This window comes from Aphis gossypii, chromosome 2, assembly GCF_020184175.1.
Source record: "Aphis gossypii isolate Hap1 chromosome 2, ASM2018417v2, whole genome shotgun sequence".
NCBI lineage: Eukaryota > Metazoa > Arthropoda > Insecta > Hemiptera > Aphididae > Aphis > Aphis gossypii.
Window position 1 is genome coordinate 13,502,589 of NC_065531.1, and position 25,801 is coordinate 13,528,389.

Genomic DNA, 25,801 nt, shown 5'->3' on the forward strand with positions numbered 1-25,801 from the left:
CATCTTAATAAAAAATAATTATGTGGTGTATGTTATATTATGTTTTAAAAGTAATCATAACTTAACATGGGGATTAATTTTCTTATATAATTGTACAAAAGTAATTTCAGCATAAATATCTTATAAAAATTAAAAATTGTTTAAATAATATTTAATTTATGAGGGGGCAAAATGATAAGTTTGCCCTTTCAATATTTTTCCTGGGGGTCGGGGCAACTGCCCCTTCGTGCCCCCTCTAAATGCCGCCTATGCAGACCATTAACACATAAACCACCTTTTTCACTAATCATTGGAAATTATAATATCCTATAGGCTGACAAATCATCTTCGTTCAGAATCGTTTTTCGTATACAATGATACCTCTCATTGGATTCAAATTTTAGATTCTGAACGGAGTGATGAATGTATTGATTTTACAATGATGTTTTTTTTTTTTGTGTCTGTCGACAACATTCTTGACAACAAAAAAATCTTGTAACTTGATTCTAAACGAGACGATGGATGTTTTAATTCTTCGTATTATTATATATTTTTAGTATAATGCGCACTATTGCGTAAGTATTTCATCTTTAAAGACTTAAGATATTTTATTTTATGTTAATTGATGCTGTAATATTTATGAGACGTCTGCGATATACAAATGCATCAATTAATATCATACGATTTTCTAATAATTTATTGAAAAATATTTTTTTTTTTTTTTTGTAAAATTTATCGATTCAATTTTTTTTTAAGTTTTCTAAACACCGTTATGGTGTGGTTAGTGATGTTAGTATGAAATTTTCATTTTAAAAATTTTAAAAATGATAATTTCAAGCTGCTACTATTTCTAGAGGAAATTCTATGACAAAAATTTCTGAATGATTATTTATGTTTACTTGTATATTGTTTATTCATGAATAATTGAAGAATATAGTTTATGCAAAATTATTAAAATCAATATATTAAGAATATCATTGAGGTGAAATGTATCATAATTCTTTATGATTAATAACAATAAGCCAATGAAATATATATGTTATATTTATATAAATATATATTTTCTAAATTGTATCAAACGACACTTAAAAGTTTTATAATATTTTTAATAAACTAATACAATATAGTTATATTTAAAAAATATTAATTAAATTACATAAATTTTAGATTCTGAACGGAGTGATGAATGTATTGATTTGATATGATGTGTGTTTTTTTTTTTTTTGTGTCTGTCGATAACATTTGGAGCAGTAAAAATGCTTCGATTTTTGACTTTAGCCCCTCTTTGAAAAGGAAATTGAATCTAGTTGGTACTTTGGGGGGTCAAAAGTTAAAAATTTCCATAGTCCATATTTTTGAAATGAATCAAGAAAAACCCCCAAAAAATGAGGGAAAAACGGGATTTTTTACACAAAACCAGTTTACGTCAAAATCGAATTTTTTATTTTACTATAACTCAAAAACTAATCGATGTAAATACTTGAAATTTTCATCAAATGTTTATATTAGCGCTCTCCGTACACAGTTAAATTTTCAAAGAATTTTGAGTTTTTTTTGAAATATTTATAGACAATTGAAATTTTCAATTTTTCTAGGTATTTTTTTTTTAAATAACGATAAAAATTTTTTGACTGACCAGAAAATCTTGAAAATTTAATACAAGGTTTCTTGAAAATTTGCAAGTAATTTTGTGGTTGAAAAATCGTAAGAATTTTTTCTTTTGTAACTAACTTTTGAAAATTTGGTACAAGGTTCTCCATAAATTTTTCTTTAAATATTTGTAAAAAAAAACTCTACCGGATTCAGACAAAATATTTTTATGAGTGTTTGAAATTTAAATTTTTACAAAACCGCGTTAAATAACGGTTTAGCCTCAAACGAATTTTTGATATTTGTTGTTATTCAAATAGTATAAGTCGTAAATACTTAAAAATTTTACCAGTTATTTAGATTGGCATTTTCCTTACATGATTTAATTTTCAAAATATTTTGAGTTTTTTTGAGCTATTTATAGACAACTGAAATTTTCAATTTTTCTGAAAATTTTTTTTGAAGTGTCGATAAAATTTTTTTGGCCCTATCAAAATACTTGAAAATTTTATACAAAGTTCCTCATATGTTATTTTTATAGTGATTAAAAAATTATAAGAATACATAGGCACAATTTTTTTTTATTAGTATTTGAAGTTCAAATTTTAACGAAAATTCGTCAAAATTATGAATATTTGAAAATTATTTTGTAGGTATAATTCATAAAAATGTTTGTATAGGTAGCTAAGAGTTGAAAATATAATACAAGATTTTTCATAAGTTTAGCTTATAATAATTATAAAAGAACTTAAATTTTGGTGTATTCAGGCCATTAAAACATAAACCACCTTTTTCACCAACCACTGAAAATTATATCCTAGGCTGACAAATCATCTTCGTTCAGAATCGTTTTTCGTATACAATGATACCTATCATTGCATTCAAATTTAACCTACCCTAGTCCGAGGTCAACCCCACCCCCTAATGTACAGCAGAACGGTACCCACTTGCCCGCTTTTTTTTTTTTTTTGCTTTTTTAGTTGCTTATTGTGCTTTAAAATCCGAGCGCTAGTTATTACTAAATATATTTAAATAATTTATTAAATAGCAATTAAAATAGGACGTAGGTATAGGCGGTATAGCCGTATAGGTATTGAATAAAATGTAGTTCCAAGTTCCAATGATCATAATATAAAATATATGTATTTAAAATACAATAAATAAATTTTATAAATGTATTTTAACCGTTAAATATTCAATTCTTAAAGTAGGTAATTGGAAATAACATAGTTGCATAATATGAATGGTATTTTAAATAATATCGAAAAATATTTTACGCATCCCTTTGCTCTTTAATCTTTACAGATTGTGGATTCTAAAATAACATTTACCTATTCATTCTATTGATGTTTTGCTTTTTACCGGGTAAATTATTATTAAAAATACAAAAGCAAACAAATAACTAAGTTACCACACCAACACTGCATTTAAGTCGTTAATCGTTATAGTCTATGTCTTAAAACAAAGTTTAAGGAAATTTGGATCGTTACAATTTTTTATTCGTGTAAAAATACACGGGTGATTTTTTTATCTGCTGTATATCGAACTCACATGTTACATTTGTTCATGAACTACACTGTCGGTGTTACATATTTTTTGTTATCGTTAGTCGTTACTATTATTCCTGCTACGATCTACCATATAACGTCTTATAGGTACGTGAAACCTATTTTATTACGATACAAAATGTATCTACATACCTATAAACTATACGACTCATTATCTGCTATACAGATTAGATTACGAATTATCGAACTTAGCGAAATCCAATTTTTATTATTTCGTATGTATACACGACGTAAAAACAATTTTTCATTTCAAAATAACATCATCCATTGCAACCGGATTATCGTTGTAATAGACTGCATCGTTATATACGACCAAATTTGGTAAAGTTTTAAGTTACTACGCATATTTAAAACCAACCAAATGTCCTAATACGGATCGTACCCGGGATATCGTCTTTTTATATATTACGACACTGTAATTATTATAATAAGCGAGTGATTTTACTGTATAAATTAGAGATTTTAGCCAAGTTAAATCATCGTTAGAGAATTAATATTTTTTTTTGAGTTACTTGCCTGCAATAAACATTACTATAATTTAGTTGGTATACCTATGTAGTAGGTAGGTATATAAAAATTTTATGATGCGTGTATTAGTTTGAAGGACGTTTTTAATAGTATTTGACTTGGTAGGTACCTAATTGAATACTAATGTAGGTATCTTCTAAATACTTCAATATTTTAAAAACGTTTATTTTATTGAAATTTATAGACAATTTTGAAAAAATTTTATAATTGGCCAGATTTAAAATATAATCCGAGATAGATAGTGTAACTTAAAATGTAATAATTAGGCATTTAAATACTTTTTAATATTTTATTTACTTATTCAAATAATTTATGAAACATTTTTCCAGAATAAATGATTTAACATATTGAATTTAAGTTTAAAATTACCATATTACATACACTACACACATTAAACTATTACTGTCACTTAGGAGAGAATCCATTGTAGATTCCAAATTTCAGCAATTTAACACATTTTTGATTTACGAGCACATTCAGTGCTCAGTATCGCTAACACAACATAATATGGTCATATGGATGACCTTAATGATTTATCACTAAATTCAAATCAAACATAATTATTCATTACAGTGATTTACTCAATAATGTGGTAGCTTCAACTCGAATAGTATAAAAGCAAAATGGTTATTTTTCTCTCTTTCTTATATATTTTTTTACTATTTCAATGCATACTATACATTACAGTTTATTTAAAAATAAATAAAAATAATACTATATTTAACAAATGAAATATTTTTGAGCATCTTTATAACTATTAGGTATATGTTTAGTGTTTACACAATAAATAATACATAAATATTAAATAAAATTTGAATTATCAATGACCAGGTGTATAATATAATTCAAAAAACATCAATCAATACTTTAATAAAGATTGATGAATAAACATTAAAAATATTCCTACTTTAAAAAATAAGAACAGCTTTACCAACTAAAATTCAGCATATATGTTATTTATTTAAAAAAGGAAATAATTATAATAGTATCACTTTAATTTTTAATTGTAATATCAAATAGGAAGAGTCTAATTATTTTGGCTTGATTTACATACTATAAATTAATACAAATAAATAGTTGATCAATGTCTAAATACATTGCCTTAAAATTTCTTAATGCTAGATTACTAAACAAAATAAAATAATTATGCTTTAAAAATAATAATAATAATAATAATGATAATAATTCAAATATTGAAACAGTTACACAAGTCTAATTTCATTTTATTATTATCAAAATGGAACAATAATAATTTTAATTAGCCAGTTACATACAATGGCAACATTAAAAAAAAAAAACAAATGCTTGGAAGTATTCATCACAGTTCAAATTCATCACACCATGGATGATCGAGAACATCTTCAGCAGAAAATCTCAAACTGGGATTGGACTGTAACATTGAGCAAACCAAATCTTTGGCTTCTTCAGACACATTATCCCAATAAGGTTCTGGAAAACCATATGTCCCACTGAGTATGTCATTAAACAAATCTTCTTGAATGTTGTTTTCACTGACAAATGGTGGAAAGCCACACAAAAGTATATATAGAATCACTCCAGCAGCCCAAATATCGATTTTTACGCCATAACCATCTTGAGTAAGTATCTCTGGGGATACATAAGTGGGAGTACCACACACCATGTAAAGAGGTTCTTTAACTTTTTGAGATAAACCAAAATCTGCCAGTTTTAAGTGCAACACATGACCATTAATATCATATTCAACTAGAAGATTTTCTGGTTTCACGTCCCTATGTACAATGTCTAGTCCATGGAGATATGCCAATGCTGAAGCTAAATTTCTTGTCATTAATCGAATATCGCGCTCAGAAAAGTCTGTACACCTAGCAATGGCTTCAAACAGGTCACCACCACTAACTAATTCTGTGATGAGGTAAACATCAGTAGGTGTAACTAGATCGGATATTAAATTGATGATATTTGGATGGCTTATACTTTTCAATATAGTGAGCTCATTTTCAATCATTTGACTCATTTGAGGGACATCTAATATTTTAATTACTTTCAATGCATATTCAGCATTATTGCGTTTGTCAAAACACCGGTAAACTACAGCAAAATTACCATCACCAAGTCGATCACCAATAGTGTACCTATTTAAAAAAAATAAAAACAGATAATATTAAAGACCATATAAAATAAATTCATATTTATAAGCTAGTCAATGAATTGTTAGATTTACATACAATTCATAATATTTGAAAATGTATTTTTTAGTAAAAAACTGTAATATATATATGTAAATACAATTATTTGTAAATAAAAATAAAAATGTATGAATATTTTTTTATGAAAAAATTGTGTTTTCATTTTTCTAGTGTTTATAAATAACAACATTTATTTGATAAAATTATATACCTGCTTAGAACTTTGCTGGGTATTGAACTGGTTATACTCCGATTAGCTTTAGTTGTTTTTGGTAACTGAGGTACTCTTTTACCACTTTCGTCCATACAATGTGTACCATTTTTCAGTTCATTGGCTGGCCTTCTTAGTCCACGTTTGTGAGATTGTACAGTTTTCATTTCTTCAAAGTCTAATTTCAAATCATCTTGAGATATTCGTTCAGAACCGTACACAAAAAACAAGTCATCTGATTCAAAAAATTGTTCTAGTTGTGTTATTTGACATCCGGATGATACATATACTTTACGGACGGCACCAGTATCTAATTTTATGGATTCTGTTATTAGTGTAAGAATATGTTCAAATGAAGGAGAATTGCGTTTGTTCAATAACATTCTGATAATTTTTCTAGGTCGGGTACCACTTCTTACAACAAATATTATTTTAGGCCTTATATTCAGATAAGGTTGTTTACTTGGGCTGCTTAAAACTGTATGGGTAGATTGAAGTTTGGTCAGAGATCGAGATGGTTTGACATTGTTCAGGGCGGCATAGTCTATTTTTTTTATGGCATTATTACCACCAGAACAAATATAAAATTTTCCATCTTCGAGATCATCTAGTTGAGATATTTTATGACCATCTGTTGAAAATAATGCTCGTACACCACTAGGAAGGTGTTTGTTTTCAGATAGCATATTTGATAATTCTGCTAATAGACTGTCAAATGAACGATATCGTTCATGAGTTACTGCTACTACAACACCTAAAACCAACATAAATGATTATATTACTAAATAATAGGTCATTAATTCAAATAGTTATAAAATATAATAATTTTAAATACCAAATAATTAAAATTATAAATGAAATCTTGTATTATAATACCATTAAACATGACAGTTCCTAAGTAATGTTTAATTAATCACTATATTTATTTTATAAATTACCTTTGCAAAATCGATCACCATTAACTAGGAAACGTATACGTTTAGCTTTGCGCGCAGCTCTTCCGACATCAGATTTTTGTCTTGGTGTACATTCCTCATTTGAAATTGATCTCGATGTTCTGAGGGCTACAGCTTGCATTTTTATTGATTTCTTACTTTTTAAACATTCTTCTTCTACCATTATGATATTATTTTCATAATCATATCGTCATCCTCATCTAAAATATAAATATTGAAGTCAATATAAAATAATTTTTGAATTTAGCTCTTAATATATAAAATATATATTTAGTAGATGTACCTAACCTATCTAAAACACATATTTTTTTTTATGTAAACTATATTGTACCTATACAACCTAAACATTTTAATATTCATGAAAATTCAGAAAAAAAATGTCATGATACAGTCATAAACTATAATGTAATTATGCAAATATGCAATATAGTTTATGTTATATTTACAATAGCCTATAATTTTTAGTAATAAATAAATACTTGTTTAAAATGATCACATGTTTAGTTTAAATATATGGAAAATTGCTGTCAATGCACAATATAGATAACCTATCTTATGTTTTCAATATGATTAGGGGCATTTATATGTGTATATGATAAAAGAAGTATGTATATAAACAAATTATCAAAAAAAAAATTGTTTTGATTAACTAACATAAAAACTTTAGTTTCAAATAAAGGATAGTTAGTTAATGTAGAACATAAATCATAAACAATAGAGTTAAAACCAGATTAATAGTACATAGTTATATCAAGGCAGAATATAAATATATAAATTGATATTACTTTAAAATTTCAAACAAAAGAATTGTATTCACAGGATCTATGTTAAATAAAAATTAAAAATAAAAAACTATAATTATTTTAGCATATCATTATTATTGATTTTAAAGAATTCAATTTTGTACCAAATATGTAATAAAAACATTGATATAAAACAGTAAAAGTTAAAAATTAAATTATAATTAAAATTATACTGTATCTATGTATAGTATAGCAATATTTAGTAGATAAAATATAACACTCAATTATGGATGAAACATAATATTTAACTTATCAGTACCTAAAAAGAAATAAAAATAAAATATTAATTATATAGCATTAAGATAATAAAAATTACATAAAAAAGTTGGGCTTGATTTGAAGCTGTGTAAAAAAAATGTACATATATATCAATCTATATTAAAAGTCATGATAGTGCCAATTTCAATTTAAAATGTATTATTAAACATGAATAATATTTATTTAAAGGTACTTGTAATCTAATAATGGTTAGTATTTAAAAACCAAAAAGATTTATTAATTAAATGTATTAATTGTGGCAGAGGATAACCATTAACAATTAGAGTAATTAACTGTTAATATAACCTAGAAGATACAGTATATGATTTTGAAACAATCTAAAAATTATACAAATTAAAATAAAATGTATAAAAAGAAATTCTGAATAGGTAGGTATACAAAATTATGGCCTCATTTCTTGGTTTTGAATGTATGTGTACAGTTGGGTGATTTACACCTAACTGTAACTGTTAATAATTATATGATAAAGATAAAAAATACATGCATATAATATACATATACTTATAGATATTAGGTAAATACCTATAATATAAATAAATTATTAAAAAAATTGTTGTTATTTATAGTTGGATAAAATGATAATTGATCAATTTTAAACACAAGCCTAAATAAAATATATTTATAATATAATAATTCTAGAATTTTAGATCTTCATAACATGTTTTCTGTTACAGTAGGTTATATTATATTTATATTTGCTATTTTAACAAGAGATAATAGGTAAATTCACCTTTGAACTAAAGAAAATATCGATTAATGTTATAATAAATAATAATAATAGATAAGCATTTGACTACTTAACTTACATTTTACATAATGTAGGTTAATTTTGTTAAAATTATCAAGGTTGTTGAAAATAACAGTTTATTTAATATACAGATGTTGACATTTCAAGCATTACCAAAATAGAAGAGAAGTCTCAGTATTATTTAACTCTAAATAGTATAATGTTAAAAGGCTTTAGTAAAGTTAATTGTTATGGTCGTGATGATGGGTTCATACTACTTCATAAGCACAACTTTTAACTTCAATTTCAAATATTTTTGTAGAACTTATATATTTATTAGAAATTATGGTTTAATTCATTAAAATTTTATAGACTATTCACACTTAAGCCAACAAAATGGATTACCAGGGGGGGGGGTATAATTTTTATAATAGTACCAATTAGAATGCTTAAAGGTTGGAATACGAAATAAATAGTTTCCTATTAAAGAAAATTAAATATAGTTCAATAGGTTTCTTGAAATTAATTTTTAAACTTGAAACATATCTAATTGAATAACAATGTAAATGTAACATCTCAATATAGTTGTTAATATTAATATATATTTTTAGTAAAATCTTATCAATACTATTTAACACAAGTCAACGCTCAACTGCCTCAACATATTGTATCAATAGATATTTTTCAAAAAAGTTTGCAAAAACCTTTTCCTACTCTATGATAAATCAATACAATTGTTTATGTTCAAATATTTGTAAATATTATGAATCATGTAAAAACAAATTAACTTTTAAATCCATCTTATAAATACCTAATGTAGTTTTATAATAGGTGTGGGCAAAGCGGTCAAACTTTTAATTTGAAGAATAGTCTAATAATAGATATGTTTTGCATGACTAACTTATAATAATCAAGTCAGAAAAAAATGTATACAATTTTTTGTCCTTTATATTTTTATCACTTTTGTAAGGAAATAAAATGTGGTTGTTGGCAGACCAAAAACAAGATAACTACACACTTTGCCAGAGAAGCTTTGGTACAATGATAGAGTGCCAAAAACTTGCAGAAAAAAAAATGTAAGTAGACATTGAGTTCCCATGAACATATTAAGTATGTACTGTGTACAGTTGTACAAATAGTAATTAGATTACAAGTAAGCAGCGAGGTAAATGAGAATTAAATAAAATCTTATTCTGAAGTATTACAGGAGACGTCCTTTGACAGTAGTACGAAATAATAATAAAAATAATAATCACACTAGTCGCAATGAGCTCAGTGACAACGTGACCTATCGTATCATATTATTATTGTATTCCAATCGAATGGAATATGGTTTAGCGGTTAGTCATGACATTTACGTGTATTAGCCGAACAAAATAAATGTGTCCACTTACATGAGATTATTCAGTGTGTGATGGCATCATATCCGAAGTCTTATATCGAACAGAGAAGTCTATCGTTCGGAGACCTAAGTGCTAAATATAGAGCGACCGGTAAACGACTTTGGAATCGAAACTTTGGACCTCCGAAGACTTTCCGCGTGAACACAGCGGTAAAAGAAACACGAATGAGAAATGAGAGTAAAAATAATAATAATAATAATAATTAAGAAAAGTGAAAAAAAAACGATAAGGTAGATATAGGATAGCGGTAAGATAAGGTCCGGTGCTGCCAACAATGACACTTCGGTTGTGCCAACTCATGGATAAGTGGTAAAAAATAAAAATCGTTATCACAAAAAGATAAAAATGATAATAATTTTTTATCAGGTGTATGGTAGATACTAGATAGTAAATATAGATAACCGTGGCGGTAAGACATGTGCGTCGTACTACAGAATAATAATTAATAATTATACAAACGTTGAAACGTATAATTATACATTACAGATATTTCGTCGATCGCAAACATGAAGGATAAAATATTCTTCGCCAAAAACAAAGCTCCGAAAAATGCAAACAATCGCCGAGGAAGACTCATTATTCGAAATCTTCCATTTACTGTGAGTATTTGAAGTCTATAAAATTATTTTTAACATTGTCATTTGGAGTTATAAAATTGTATTTATATATTAAAATATTGAAGTATAATAATTTAACAGCATTGTATAAATGTTAACAGACAGATGAAGAACAATTAAAAGAACATTTTTCTAAATTTGGTGAAATAAATGATGTCAAACTTTTACGAAAACCTGATGGAAAACTTATTGGTTGTGGTTTTGTACAATTTATCGTTAAACAAAATGCTGCTAAAGCAATTGCTCACACCAGTGGAAAAGATTTTGGTGGTAAGTATGTTATTATATATATATTTAAAAGGTATATATTATTGTAAGTTATAACCATAAAATGAAAAGTTAACATTTCTTTAGATATTTTTTAAGCTTCTAAAAGTATTTCACGGGTTTAATTCACTAATTATATTTTATTTTATTTCAAAACATATTAGAATGATAACATCAGAATGATGACATATTTTTGTGTTTTTTTTTAAATTTTTTATTATTTTTAGTTACATTAGAAAATTGTTTAAATACCTATTATTATTAACCATCTTATTTTTTTTTTAAATATATTAGGTCGATCTATTGTTGTTGATTGGGCTATACCGAAAAATAAGTATGAAACTATTCATACTAATAAAGAAAAAGAAGAAAATATCTCGGTTAAAGAAGAAAATGTTGAAGCTGTTATCGAAGAAGATAAAACAGAAATTAAAGAAGATTCATCTGATGATCAAAACAATTTAGAAAAACCTAAAACTGTTGAAGATTATCTTACTCTTGAAACAATAAAAGATGAATGTGAAAACTTTGTTGATTTTGAGACCAAAGATAATGAGTGAGTTATTCATATTAGATTATTAATCAACTCACGAATAATTATTTTGAAATATTTAATTTTAGAAATGATATTAAACGAAAAAGAGAAAACAATGATGACGATGAATCTGTAATTTCTGCAACAAATAAAAAACGTTTTAAATCACACGACGTTAAAGAAGGTTTGACAGTTTTTTTTAAAAATGTTTCATTTAGTGTTAACAATGATGAATTAAAGCGGTTCGTAAAAGAAAGATTTGGACCAGTTTACTATGCACTAGTTTGTGTGGATCGTTTAACGGAACATTCCAAAGGAACAGCATTTGTGAAATTCAGAGTAAATATAAACATTAATTATAACTAGTCTGTCTTACAAAAGAACTGGAGCATTTCTCGACCAAAACCGGTCATTCTTGTGCATTCCCATTCTGCATCGCTCTATTCCACCTCCACAAATTGGGATAGCGCTGCAGCAAACCTGCTCGAAATGGTCTCGTTCTATTGCAAGACAGATTATAGTTATAAGTATAATTTGGTCCTAATATATGTGTAATGTGTATATATATCAGGGGCGGCCAAACAGTCGATCGCGGACAATTTCAAAGTCGATCATGTTAGAGTTTATTTTTAGGGCTGCGTGGCCTATATGTTTCTTAGTAATTCTTGTTATACAATAATAAAAAGATTGTTTAAGGAAGTCGATCCTCAAAGGTGAAGTATAATTTTATTAGATTGTAAAAAGTTTGGCCACCCCTGATATATATAATAATAATAATTTCTTTATTTGCGGAAGTTGATTCCAATTACATAAAATACATTATAAATAAATGTACTAAAACATAAATTATGCAAGTACTTAAATTTGTAGAAAAAAATTGTTATTTCAAAATAGAGCTGATAAAACATTAGCTTTGATCACCTAAATTTTAATACAGATAGTAGTGATATTTATTTAAATATGTAAATTAGGATTCTAGCAGTGTGGAAGCTTGTATGTCTAGTTCTCCCGAAGACCTAACACTTAATGGATCTACAATGGAACCACAAATGGCAATCGATAAAGAAGTTTTAGATAAAAATAAAGATGATAAAGTTATTCATAAGGATAACAGAAATTTGTATTTAATCAAAGAAGGAGGTATGGAATTTTATTTTTATTTATCTTAGTAAAGGTAGCTGGTGTAAATACACATCATATTCTATTATATAACACATGACATTTAATATTTGGAATCGTGTTCTAGTTATAATTGCCGGAACAGCAGCTGCAAATGGGGTATCTGTCCATGATATGAACAAAAGACTTGAGTTGGAACAATGGAAATCTCAAGTTCTAAAAAATTTAAATATGTTTGTGGCTCGTAATCGACTTATTATCCACAACTTGCCAGCAAACATGGATAATAAAACCTTAAAAGAATTATTCACAAAACATACTCGTCCTAATGCAGTATTGAAAGTGAGTTCGATAACTAAACACTTATGCACCATAAGTATTTTAATTTTGACTACATTATAATAAACTGTTTTGCAAATCAGAAATTTTTAAAAAGTTGCTTTCTCACCAATTTTAATTAAAAGCTTAAATCAAAAATTGTCATTTTAGTTTTTTTAAGGTTGGACAACATTTTTATACCTAAATGTATTCCCAAGAAAAAAAGATCCTAACCGTTGCTTTAGGAGAAATGGGATACCAAGATACCCTGGTTTTCTTTAGAATTTTTAATGACCTTAATTTTTCACCATACATTTATAATATTATGACTATTCACAACATTGATACAAAATTTGACCACCTAAAATATCTTGGGTGGTGCTAATTCTCTGTCTGTCTCTCTTAAAACAACACACCTGGTGTTAATATTAGTTTTATAAAAGATTTTTGTTGTTTTCTTTAAATGTTGTCTAATCTTAGAATACCTTACTAATAATGGATAATAACTAATGTTTTAAAGCACTTTTATAACATAGTTTTCTTAATTCTAAAAATACTATTGCTTTATTATATTGTTTTATATTATTCAATTTCAGGTAGTTGTTATGAGAAATTTAAAAAAAGTTGATCCCAATGGAGTACCAATTTCAAAAGAATATGCTTTTGTTACGTTTAAACAACATGAAGATGCATTAAAGGCACTCAGATCCATCAATAACAATCCAAACATTTTTAATTCAAATAAAGTAAGATTTTCAGACATTATTTTATCCTTCTGTAGAAAGTTGATTAATTAATATTTTAATTATAGAGACCAATAGTAGCATTTTCTATTGAAAATAGGCTTGTTTTACAAGCTAGACAACGAAGAATAGAAAAGAGTAAAACCAGTAATCCGTTATTTAATAAACAACAACCTAGTACTTCTTCAACTGAAAACAAAAATAAAAAATTTAATACAGAAAATAATAATAAAAACAATAGATCTACTGCATTATCAAGAAAAAAAACAGCAGAACTCCCTGAATATACTGGTATAACAGCTAAAGAGGTAAAATAAAAAATATTATTATTTGTAGAAAGCTCAATATAATGTATTTAAATATAATAAATTGAACGTTTTGGTTTAAATAGTTTAATAGTTTAAATATATTATTAATTACTGACATATTAAAAATTTAATCAGGGGCACACGGCAATTCGATCAAAGTTTAAACTTAAGATTCAATCAGAAGCACATCAGAAGAATGTCAAAACTAAGAAGAAATTAACAATGAAAAAGAAACGTGATTTAGCCATCAGAAACGAGAAGAAAAGAGAACCAAAAGTATACTTCATAAATAATTTAATTCTATACAAACAAGTAATATTATTATATTTATTTTTCGTAATACAGGTGAAAAGTAAGAAGAAGATAGCCAAGAATGATGTATCATTTTCAAACTTGGTTAACAAATACAAGAATAAAATTTCCGCTCCAGAAACAATGAAAAAATGGTATGAAGCATAATGAGAATTTAGTGTATTTCCTGTTGAATATTTGTATATTAATAAAGTTCTCTTTAAATGGAGCTTTGTCTCTAATTTATTTATTTTTGAAATTCCTTATTTAAAAACTATAAATATTTAATGTTTGATTAAGGAACATCTACTTTAAGAAATGATTGACTGAATATATAAAATATTAAAAACTGAAAATATAACTTACCAGATATGCTTTTACCTTTAAGTCTGATTGTAGTTGTTGTTTATTCTTACGATATAGGCAGCACTGTGGGAAGACATTCTCTTAAACACTTGTATTCTTATTATAATATGACTATTTAGAGAGTTATTATTAGTAGAGTATTAAAGCATATAAAAATAGTCAAATATTTAAGAAAAATTTTTGTTGGGATCCTTATAGTTTGACTATTATTTATAGGTAATTAGGTTAAAAAAATATTATGTATTAAGTAAATACACCTATATTTTGTTTGGAATAAAATGCACAATTATTTATAACACAATAATATTTCCTTAATTTTAAGTTATAAAATATAAAAAAAATAAACATTTCTTCAACAGTAAATATTGCTAAATAATAAAATAAATATTTATTTTAAAATCACATAAAAATAGTTTGGACGGATCATATTTAAAAATTAAATTATATATTATGTGGAGCATACCGTACATATAATCATGCTTAACTGTTGATATCAGATAAAAGTTGCTGAAAAGCTTGCTTCGCATAGTACCTATTAAAGAACAGAAAATGATATTAATATATTTTACTTAACAACAAAGATAATATAAGTAACAGAAATTCAGGTATAGAAACTATGTATCAGTTTAATTATGAGACAATTAATCACCAACTGGTAATTGGTCATTATAATTTAGAAAATTTAACTATCTAAGTTACAAATAGATTAATGAATAAATTCAAATAATTTGAAAACAGTATAATCACTATAATCATTGATAATTAATAATTTAAAATATATTTACTTGATTGTAACCATATTATGTTTACTTGGATATGCTAAACATAATGTGATACCATTTGAACTTATAGCATAATAATTATGATTTTTTCCCATACATGAGACTTCACTTCCCATTACATTATCTAAACATAATGAATATAATATTTAAACATCAAATTTAAATAAAAAAGAATTCATTTAAAACCACAAAATAGAATAATACATATTTAAGAAACATAAAACTAATACCATTCATAAGACGTGATGCAATTTTATTGTAAAACTGTACAATTCCTCTTTGCACATCAGTACTCGAATAATAATTTTGCATATATTTGAACAAGTTTGTGTTCACTATGATATATCTAAAAAATAATAAACATACATTAACTTAAATTCATAAATTTTTTTCATTTGTAAATGATGGTAATCAATAATTGTCTACCAACTAACTTTATATGATATGATATGAAATAGGAAATAAAAAGAGATTAATTTCCAAATGTATGCAAACCTAAAAACTACAATAGCCTTATACGCACGTACCATTAAATAATATAAAAATAATTAATTCAGTTTAAAATAAATTAAATAGGTATTATAATACATTTTAAATATAAATGTATTCTATACTTAAATGGAAATCAAATTGCAATTATATAAAATAACTAGATATTCTACAAAATAATTAATTAATGTATCATAAATAATTTTTTTCTCACCATATTATTTTATATTATAACTGACATTAGTAGGTAACTCATAGAACTACCTACCTTGTTATTATATAAAATAATGAAATTCAATACTTTAACTGTAACATATATAGTTTATGTATTATATTAATTTACCCAGATGTTAATTCAAATTTTGTATAATTAGGTCGAAAATAATTGATAACAGTTCTAAAACTTTTAGCAGCATTTATTTCAATATCATCTAAATTTGGCATAGGTCCACAAATAGCTGCAGTCCAAACACCCTGTACAACCATGCAACATACTAGCCGTAAAAGAACCTAGAAACATAGAATTTATTAAATTAAAAAAGAAATAATAATTACTTACATTAGGTACTTAATATGAAAAACTATAGTATACAAATTTATTTTTTATACATGTACATAAAAAAAAAAATCAACAATGTATAAAAATGTTACAATGTATTGTTATAGCTATAATACACAAGATTATTGGAAAATAAAATTGTATTTTACCCTTGAGATATAAAATATTTACTTATTTGGACGTAGATAGTCTATTCGACTTCAGTTACAAAGAAGCCAATTTTCAAATGACTCCAAAAAATATTCATTTATAAATGTCCAAGAAGACATAAAATATATTTAATATACACACATTATGTATGTTTTTCTAAATCATAATGAATCAATTTTCAATTTTTAAATTAGTGTAAAATAATATGGCTCAATATAAAAAAAAGCGGCCAAGTGGGTACCGTTCTGCTGTACATTAGGGGGTGGGGTGGACCTCGGACTAGGGTAGGTTAAATTTGAATGCAATGATAGGTATCATTGTATACGAAAAACGATTCTGAACGAAGATGATTTGTCAGCCTAGGATATAATTTCCAGTGGTTGGTGAAAAAGGTGGTTAATGTTTTAATGGCCTGAATACACCAAAATTTAAGTTCTTTTATAATTATTGTAAGCTAAACTTATGAAAAATCTTGTATTAAATTTTCAACTCTTAGCTACCAATACAAATATTTTTATGAATTATACCTACAAAATAATTTGCAAATATTCATAATTTTGACGAATTTTCGTCAAAATTTGAACTTCAAATGCTAATAAAAAAAAAATTGTGCCTATGTATACTTATAATTTTTTAATCACTATAAGAATAACTTATGAGGAACTTTGTATTAAATTTTCAAGTATTTTGATAGGGCCAAAAAAATTTTATCGACACTTCAAAAATATTTTTTCAGAAATATTGAAAATTTCAGTGGTATATAAATAGCTCAAAAAAAATCAAAATATTTTGAAATTTAAATCACGTAAAGAAAACGCGAATCTTAATAACTGGTAAAATTTTCAAGTATCTACGACTTATACTTTTTGAATAATAACAAATATTTAAAATCGTTTGAGGATAAATCGTTATCGTTACGCAATTTCATAAAAATTTAAAATTCAAACACTCATAAAAAATTTTTGTCTGAATCCGGTAGAGTTTTTTTTACAGATATTTGAAGAAAAATTTATGGAAAACCTTGTACCAAATTTTCAAAACTTAGTTATAAAAGAAAAAAATTTTATGATTTTTCAACTTCAAAATTACTTGCAAATTTTCGCGTTTTCGACAGATTTCGTAAAAATTTGAACTATAAACGCTTATAAAAAAAAATTGTGACTAACGATTTTTAATTTTTTTTAGCTACATTAAAAACAACTCATAAGGAACCTTGTATTAAATTTTCAAAACTTTTTGGTCATCCAAAAATTTTTTTTCGACACTTTAAAAAAAATTTCTCAAAAAAATCGAAAATTTCAGTGGTCTATAAATAACTCAAAAAAATTCAAAATTTTTTGAAAATTTAACTATATACGGATACCACTGACATTAACATTTGGTGAAAATTTCAAGTATTTTCAGTGATTAGTTTTTGAATTACAACCATAAAAAAAAATCGATTTGGTCGAAAACTGGTTTTGCGTAAAAATTCCCGTTTTTCCGTCATTTTTTTTTGGTTTTTCCCGGCGTTTTTGAAAACTATTGGAAATTTTTTACTTTTTACCTCTATATGCACCAACGATATTCACTTTTACATCGGAAACCACTTCCATTGTTTGAAATTGGAGCATTATTTCGACTAGTTATGTTGTACACAGACACAAAAACAAAAAAAAAAAAAAAAAAACACACATCATTGTAAAATCAATACATTCTTCACTCCGTTCAGAATCTAAAAGCGTGATCAAGTGAATACCAGTATATTGTACATTAGGTATACCGAGTGGATCACTATTAGGTATAGGAGTTTTAAATTTGAATCCAATGGTAAGTATCATGGGTGTGCGCAGGGGGTATGCAGCTGCATACCCTGAACGAACACAGAGCCTCACATATATCAAAGATCATTTTTAAAATTAAAAGTGTTATATTTAATTTATGTTCATAATAATCTATTATACGAAATATGTTCGTAATTTTTATTTATTTTTACAAGTTGTATGATATTAGGTATACCTGATTCTAACTATTTTGAGTTTTGTTATTTTTATTTTCTATTTATATTTGACTATTTGAGTTTTAAGTAAAAATTTTTTAATTAACTGCACCATTGCCCCCCCCCCCACACCCCTGTATCCGCCATGGCTCCAGTGGGAGCCTTCTGCATACCCTGGAAAAGAGGCCTGCGCATGCCTATGGTAAGTATCATTGTATCCGAAAAACGATTCTTAATAGAGATGATTTGTCAGCTTAGGATATAATACAAAAAATATATTATATTTTAAATTGAGTAGGTAATGAAAAATATGGTTTATGTTTTAATGACCTGAATACCCAAAAATTAACTCATGTACAGAAAATGCCGACTTAAATAACTAGTGTATGTTTCAATTTTCTACGACTACATAGTAATTTTTAACTATAACAAAAATCCAAAATTATTTGATAGTACCTAGTGATAGTATAAATTGTTATTTTACGAGTGAATTTCGCATATCGTAAAAATTTAAACTAAGGACAAATTTTTTTTAATTGGCCAACGTTTAAGTTCTTTTATAATTATTGTAAGCCAAATTTATGAAAAATCTTGTGTTCCATTTTCAACTCTTAGCTACTAACATGAAATTTTTTATAAATTTTAACTATAAAATAATTTGCAAATATTCATAGTTTTGACGAATTTATTAAAAATAATTTAAAATTCAAAGGCTAATAAAAAAATTGTGCCTATGAATTCTTATAATTATTGTTGAATCACTATAAGATTAATATATAAAGAGCTTTGTATTAAATTTTCAAGTATTTTGACTTAGCCAAAAAAATGTTATCGATAGTTATAAAAAAAACTAAATAAACACGATTATTTAAATTCCTATAAATAACTTTAAAAGTTTAAAACAAGCGAAATATTTTGAAAATTAAATTATGTAAGGAAAATGCCAATCTAAATAACTGATGAAATTTCCAGTTATCTACGACTTACACTTTTTGAATAATAATAAATGGTCGATAAATCATTATCATCGTTACGGAACTTCGTAAAAATTTAAAATTCCAACACTCATAAAATTTTTACTATATTATGTCGAGTTTACTCTATACTTATAGTTATTTGAAGAAAAACTTAGTATTGAATATTTTAACCTTAGATATACTTATACAAAAAATTGTATGAATTTTCAACAACAAAATTAATTGCAAATTTTCGCAATTTTAACATATGTCGTAAAAATTTGAACTTTGAACGCTTATAAAAAAAATGTCTTTATTAACGATTTTTGATTTTTTTTATAACTAGGAACAATAAGAACAACTTATAAGAAACCTTGTATTAAATTTTCAAGTTTTTTTGGTCCCCCAAAATTTTTTTATCGACACTTCAAAAAAAAAAAAATAGAAAAATAAAAAAATTGAGTTGTCTATAAATAGCTCAAAAAAAAATTCAAAATATTTTGAAAATTTAACTGCATGTAGATATACTAATATAAACATTTACTGAAAATATCAAGTATTTACAGTGATTAGTTTTTGAGTTACAACCATATAAAAAAATCAATTTTGTCGAAAACTGGTTTTGCGTAAAAATTCCCGTTTATCGGTCACTTTTTTTTTGTTTTTCTCGATTTTTTTTGAAAACTGTTGAAAAATATTAACTTTTGATCTCTATAATGCAACAAGGATATTAATTTTTCTTTAGGTAACCACTCTCGAAGTTTGGAAAAAATGAAGCATTATTTCGAAAAATTATATGCTGTACACAGACACACATCATTGTGAAATCAATACATTTATCACTTCGTTCAAAATCTAAAAAGAAGCATATGCTTTAAAATCCTAGCCTTAGTCATAACCTAACTAACCTATCATCTATACTATAAAAGAAAGTCCCAATTTTTTGTCAAGCATACAAATCCATCATACCGTTTTACATAACGTCACCAAATTTTTTAGTTATACCTGACAGTTTGCTTGAGATTTTAGAACCAACCACTTTTGTTAGGGAATATGTCTAATATTTTAACATTTTTACAGAAATAGGTATTTTATTTTATTTCATTATTTGTTTCTAAACACACAATTTGGTGTGAAAACGAAACATATCTACGTGTTCCTACAGTATGTGTATCTTTATTTAATTTGTTTCGAAAAGGCAACATAATAAATTACACAAAACTTATTTTGTCTCGTTTAAAATTTAAACTTTGACGTATAATATGTATAATGTATTATATATTATAATATATTAAAATAATTGTTTAAAGCCTATAATTAAAGTTTTTAGTTAGATTAGCAATCGCTCACCTCAGAATGTGTAGGTATATAGAATTAACGATGAATCAATTATTATTGTCGATGTATATGAGTTGTGACAACTAGGTGTTTTGAACGGTACCGCGAGGTATGAAGTATAGATCACTGCGTTCGAACTACGACTGACGAAGTCAGCTTTTTCTTAAGACTGGGGTAGTTAAGATAGGAAAATGCATTTAATAATAATAACCAATAGGAAAGTAGTATTGTAAGTCTTCAGCGCGCCGATTGGTTGTATGATGCGAAGACCCACAGAATGCCATGACCAATGTTATTGTTTAATAATCATTATTGTTATTCATTTAACGACATTATATAATAATATATTTCCCGAATGTAAGAATAATGATATTAATGCGAGAAAAAATTGTTTTTATTATCTATAACTGATATATTCATGAGAACTTATAAACATCTTAAAATATTATTATTTTGCGTAAGTATAACTAATAAGGTATATACATTGTACACTTAATAACATTTTATGATCGAAATAACTATAAGACAAAGAAACAGCCCCAAAATTTGCGAACAACTTTCAATGGGAATGGAGCACACGGGAGACAGATAGTTATAATAACAAATTATGAGGAACCTTGAATTAAATTTATAATTCAAATTTTTATTTATTTTTAAAACATTAAAAATTTTAAATATCTATAAATATTTTAAAAGATAGTCAAAATATTTATAAATTTATACCTCGTGGCTCGTGGAAAATTGATAATATTGAAAAATTTGTTGAAAATAATCAAGTATCTATCACGTATTTACGGTAATTCATTTTTTAATTATAACAAAAAAGAAAATTGCAGTTTGACGAGAAATCGTTAAATCGTGTGAATATCTATTTCATCAAAATTTAAACTTAAGACGCTCATAAAAAAAATTATTTTTTATATTTTTAGATTGTGATCAGAGCAATGAAAGTATTGATTTATAATGGTGTGCTTTTTTTTCTGACACATCACTATTTGTAATAATACCTAACAATTTTTGTTTTTAACTTTATGTGGGAAGGGATCAAAAGCTAATTACATTTAAAAATATTTGGAGAAAACAAATAATATAATCAATACGTGTTATTTCACTCAATGATGTTTCTAATGAACTCTTATTTTTTTAAGATGTACGTGTATCAATATAAATTTAATTTTTTACCTATTTTATATGGGGGCTGTTTAGGAATAAGCAAACAATGGATGGGAGCCGTTTGAGATGAGCCAATATTTTATTTAAGGTCTTTTTTCAAAGAGAAGGTAACATATTATTAATAAAAGTTTTACAAAACAAGTAAATTGATTTACCTTTGTACTAGAATGAGGCAGGAAAATTGGAATATCAGCTGAAGTAATTTGGTCATAACAATTGGCTAAAATAATTGTTATTAATAATTTTCTATCGCTAATATGTAAATCCCACCAATCCTTTGTTGCAGCACTCAATTTCTTATCCACAATAACCCAACAAAGATCACTACATATTGTTTCTGACCAATTAAATAAACAATTCTGTAAATAATAAAAAAAAATTAAATAGAGTTTTAATTTTCTTCAAGAATGTGCAGTATGCCACATTTTTAAAATCATAAAAAGTTAGTAATTACATTTATTGCTTTATTATCCTTTATTGACTGTGTTTCAATAATATTTATTAAATGTTTTTCTATGGTTACTGATGTTAAACTCCTCAATATATAATCAATAATAGGTAAACATGGCTAAACAATAAATAAACATTATGTTGAAAACTATACAATTTGATTAATTGCCTATTAGAGTAAATTCATAAGTTGATAGCTTCGTACATACTTTTATTTCACGTTTTATTCTATCTGCATTTTTATTGTATATGTTTTCATCTCCAATAATCATCTTTATTAAAGTTGATATAAGTTCTAGGCCAGTTTTTATTGTAGAATCGTTCAAATCACCAATGCCTGCCAAAATTAAGCTAAAAATATTCAATAAAGATAATCAAAAATATTGACAAAACTTATTATTTACACACAACATGATATTTGTATTTAAATTTGTAAAGATAATTCAACAAAATTTCTACAAATCCAAAGTATTATAAAACTTATAATATAATTATTACACACCTATCTCCAATGGCATGCCAAATAAAAGAATGTTTATCTGTATGAATACTTTTAAATTGAACACTTTGCACATCTGCAAATGTTATAACAGCATTTAATGTTGAAAATGTAGTAAATGGTACCTGAAAGAATATACATTATTATGAACTGAGTGAATACAAACAAATAACTCAAAACAAAATTTATTCAGTTGTAAGTTTTAAAACAAAAAGTACCCAATAAAAGGAAGATTAGTTTTTAATTTTATTATATTTTTAGTGAGCAAATAATACTTTGAAAAGTGTAAATGTATAATACAAATATCAATTTATTTTGTATATTTGCACAATTCAATAAATTAACAAAGCAATATAACAGAAAAGTTAACTATAGATGACGATGATCGTCATGTTTAATAACTTACTGAATCCATTTTACTATTTTTTCGATAAAATATCGGGATTCCTCCATTTGCTGAAGTGCAGACTACGTCAAACATTGTAAGAATGATATTTTTATTTTTTATTTCCGTGTAGTTTTATTGTGAAAGAAATAAAATCATTAACGATTTCCCTATGGCCCTAATGCTCTATATTGGTAAAGAATTGTTGAAGAATTGAATAATTTAGAAATTCATAATAAATAATAATCATAATCCTTAATGGGCTTAACAACTATTTACTATTTAATATTATAAATAAATAATATTAATAATATTAATAATTATTAATAATAATAATATATAATATATTTATTATTTATTATTATTTGTATTTTTTATTTAAAAATTATTATCAGTTATTAGTTATCATTATCAGTTTATCCATTTGGGAGAACACTTTTCAGTATGACCATGGTTACAGTAAACCATGGTCATGACATACACCTTACCAGGTTACCACTACAGCGCTGTGATTTGGTAGATGGCAAAATTAAAAAGTTAGATGTACGGATGCACCATAACCTAAAAATTCTTTTCGGAAGTGTATCGCGTTCATTTTCTCACTCGTGTCTTTTGGGTAAGTATATCTGACATATTTTTTCTAATGTGGTTTTTTGGTATCCACGTTTTAAATATTTGTCATTGAATTTTTTCACAGTGAACGTCAGTACACAAACACAATATGTCGTCGAAAGTATCTAAGGATACCTTGTACGAGGCCGTCAACGAAGTGTTGAGCCAGGCCAAGACACACAAGAAAAACTTTTTGCAAACTGTTGAATTGCAAATTGGTCTCAAGAACTACGATCCACAAAAGGACAAGCGTTTCTCCGGAACCATTAAATTGAAGCACATCCCCAGGCCCAAGATGAAGGTGTGCATTCTTGGTGACCAACAGCATTGTGACGAAGCCGAGGTAAACACTTTATTTTAAACTATTACTAACTGGCTAAGGTCTATTTAATTGTATAATGTTTTAGCTACCGGCGCGTGTCAATTTGTAATACAGTTGTGTTTTTAAATTAAACTAAAAGTGTCCATTTATATTTTAGGTCAACAAGGTGCCGTTCATGGATGTTGAAGCCTTGAAGAAGCTCAACAAGAACAAGAAGTTAGTAAAGAAATTGGCCAAACGATATGATGCATTCTTAGCCAGTGAAGCTCTTATCAAACAGATCCCACGTTTGTTAGGACCCGGTTTAAACAAAGCAGGCAAGTTTCCTGGTCTTTTGTCCCATCAAGAATCGATGAACATGAAAATCGATGAAGTTAAAGCCACCATTAAGTTCCAAATGAAAAAGGTAAACTATTTCTTTTCACCATTTGTATACTGGTCAATTTCATTGATTAATTATATTATAATTGATTTTTAGGTATTGTGTCTGTGTGTTGCTGTTGGTCACGTTGACATGAAATCTGATGAATTGGCTCACAACATTCATCTTTCAATCAATTTCTTAGTTTCATTGTTGAAGAAACATTGGCAAAACGTTAGGTCGCTGCACATCAAGTCAACAATGGGACCCCCACAACGTTTGTACTAATGTGTGATTCTATTTTTAATTTTTTAAATAAAGACCACATTAATTTCAAAGTTGAAATAATCATTTTGTTATTTTATTTTCACTCACTTAGTTTTCTTTTTATGAATAGAGGTACTTGTTCTAGAGAATTTAGGTAGGTACGACAAAAATTAAATTGTAATTTTCTTAATTATTTATTTTCTATTTAAATCTGAAACAGTAGTACCGTTACTTGGGTAACTATTATTGTTTCCAAGACTGAAATTAAATAGATATATATATCACAACTATAATATAATTAAATTGATATTTTCAGCTGTAGTTATTCCTCTCAGTTACTTTGAAATATAATATAAATAGCAATTTGATTATTACTTAATTTATTATCTGTTGTTAGGTATAAAAAACATCCGTTTAAAACTTATTGTACAAAAATTAAAATCAAAAAACCCAATTTTTAAACATATTCTTATGGTAAAGATTTTATGAAATGCGTTACAAGTGTATTGATCTTCATAAAAATCTATAATATAATGGTTAAAATCTCATGTTTTTAAATTAGTGTTTACATATGTGAGTTAATGATGACGTAAATTGTTAAATTTATTCAAATTTATAATACAGATTTTTGATGTACCTACTGTAAAAGTAACTCCTAAAATGTAATCAATACATTTGAATTGGGGCTATAAGTGACTAATACG

The 25,801-nt window shown here is 26.0% G+C and overlaps 4 protein-coding genes across 7 annotated transcripts; 2 read left to right on the top strand and 2 right to left on the bottom strand.

Annotated features, from left to right (window-relative positions):
- Positions 1 to 4,605: 4,605 nt before the first annotated feature.
- LOC114125687 (serine/threonine-protein kinase GE16371) lies at positions 4,606 to 14,935 on the bottom strand. 2 transcript variants are annotated; one of them, XM_050201852.1, is made up of 4 exons: positions 14,792 to 14,935; positions 6,983 to 7,200; positions 6,045 to 6,798; positions 4,606 to 5,779 (listed from the first exon to the last, which is right to left on the bottom strand). In XM_050201852.1, exons 2-4 carry the CDS (start codon positions 7,161 to 7,163, stop codon positions 4,984 to 4,986), a joined length of 1,731 nt encoding a protein of 576 aa, XP_050057809.1. In that variant the 5' UTR covers positions 7,164 to 7,200; positions 14,792 to 14,935; the 3' UTR covers positions 4,606 to 4,983. The 2 variants fall into 2 exon arrangements, with proteins under 2 accessions (XP_050057809.1, XP_027845253.2); XM_027989452.2 differs by lacking the exon at positions 14,792 to 14,935 and adding an exon at positions 10,204 to 10,410.
- LOC114125685 (RNA-binding protein 28) lies at positions 10,609 to 14,639 on the top strand. Its single transcript, XM_050201850.1, has 10 exons — positions 10,609 to 10,811; positions 10,931 to 11,099; positions 11,391 to 11,652; positions 11,718 to 11,970; positions 12,603 to 12,771; positions 12,878 to 13,092; positions 13,665 to 13,814; positions 13,880 to 14,119; positions 14,255 to 14,395; positions 14,465 to 14,639. Exons 1-10 carry the CDS (start codon positions 10,719 to 10,721, stop codon positions 14,576 to 14,578), a joined length of 1,806 nt encoding a protein of 601 aa, XP_050057807.1. The 5' UTR covers positions 10,609 to 10,718; the 3' UTR covers positions 14,579 to 14,639.
- A 204-nt stretch (positions 14,936 to 15,139) lies between the features above and the next one.
- On the bottom strand, positions 15,140 to 25,221 carry LOC114131142 (protein fuzzy homolog). Of its 3 annotated transcripts, none has more exons than XM_050201855.1 (9): positions 25,206 to 25,221; positions 23,154 to 23,275; positions 22,861 to 22,988; positions 22,656 to 22,769; positions 22,357 to 22,560; positions 16,391 to 16,557; positions 15,789 to 15,904; positions 15,562 to 15,682; positions 15,140 to 15,308 (listed from the first exon to the last, which is right to left on the bottom strand). In XM_050201855.1, exons 2-9 carry the CDS (start codon positions 23,224 to 23,226, stop codon positions 15,257 to 15,259), a joined length of 975 nt encoding a protein of 324 aa, XP_050057812.1. In that variant the 5' UTR covers positions 23,227 to 23,275; positions 25,206 to 25,221; the 3' UTR covers positions 15,140 to 15,256. The 3 variants fall into 3 exon arrangements, with proteins under 3 accessions (XP_050057812.1, XP_050057811.1, XP_050057810.1); XM_050201854.1 differs by lacking the exon at positions 25,206 to 25,221 and adding an exon at positions 23,557 to 23,889; XM_050201853.1 differs by lacking the exon at positions 25,206 to 25,221 and adding an exon at positions 23,557 to 23,889 and having other exon boundaries at positions 22,861 to 23,002.
- LOC114131143 (60S ribosomal protein L10a) lies at positions 24,006 to 25,178 on the top strand. Its single transcript, XM_027996288.2, has 4 exons — positions 24,006 to 24,151; positions 24,233 to 24,490; positions 24,627 to 24,875; positions 24,948 to 25,178. The coding sequence occupies exons 2-4, from the start codon at positions 24,257 to 24,259 to the stop codon at positions 25,116 to 25,118; spliced, it is 654 nt and encodes a 217-aa protein (XP_027852089.1). The 5' UTR covers positions 24,006 to 24,151; positions 24,233 to 24,256; the 3' UTR covers positions 25,119 to 25,178.
- Positions 25,222 to 25,801: the final 580 nt, after the last annotated feature.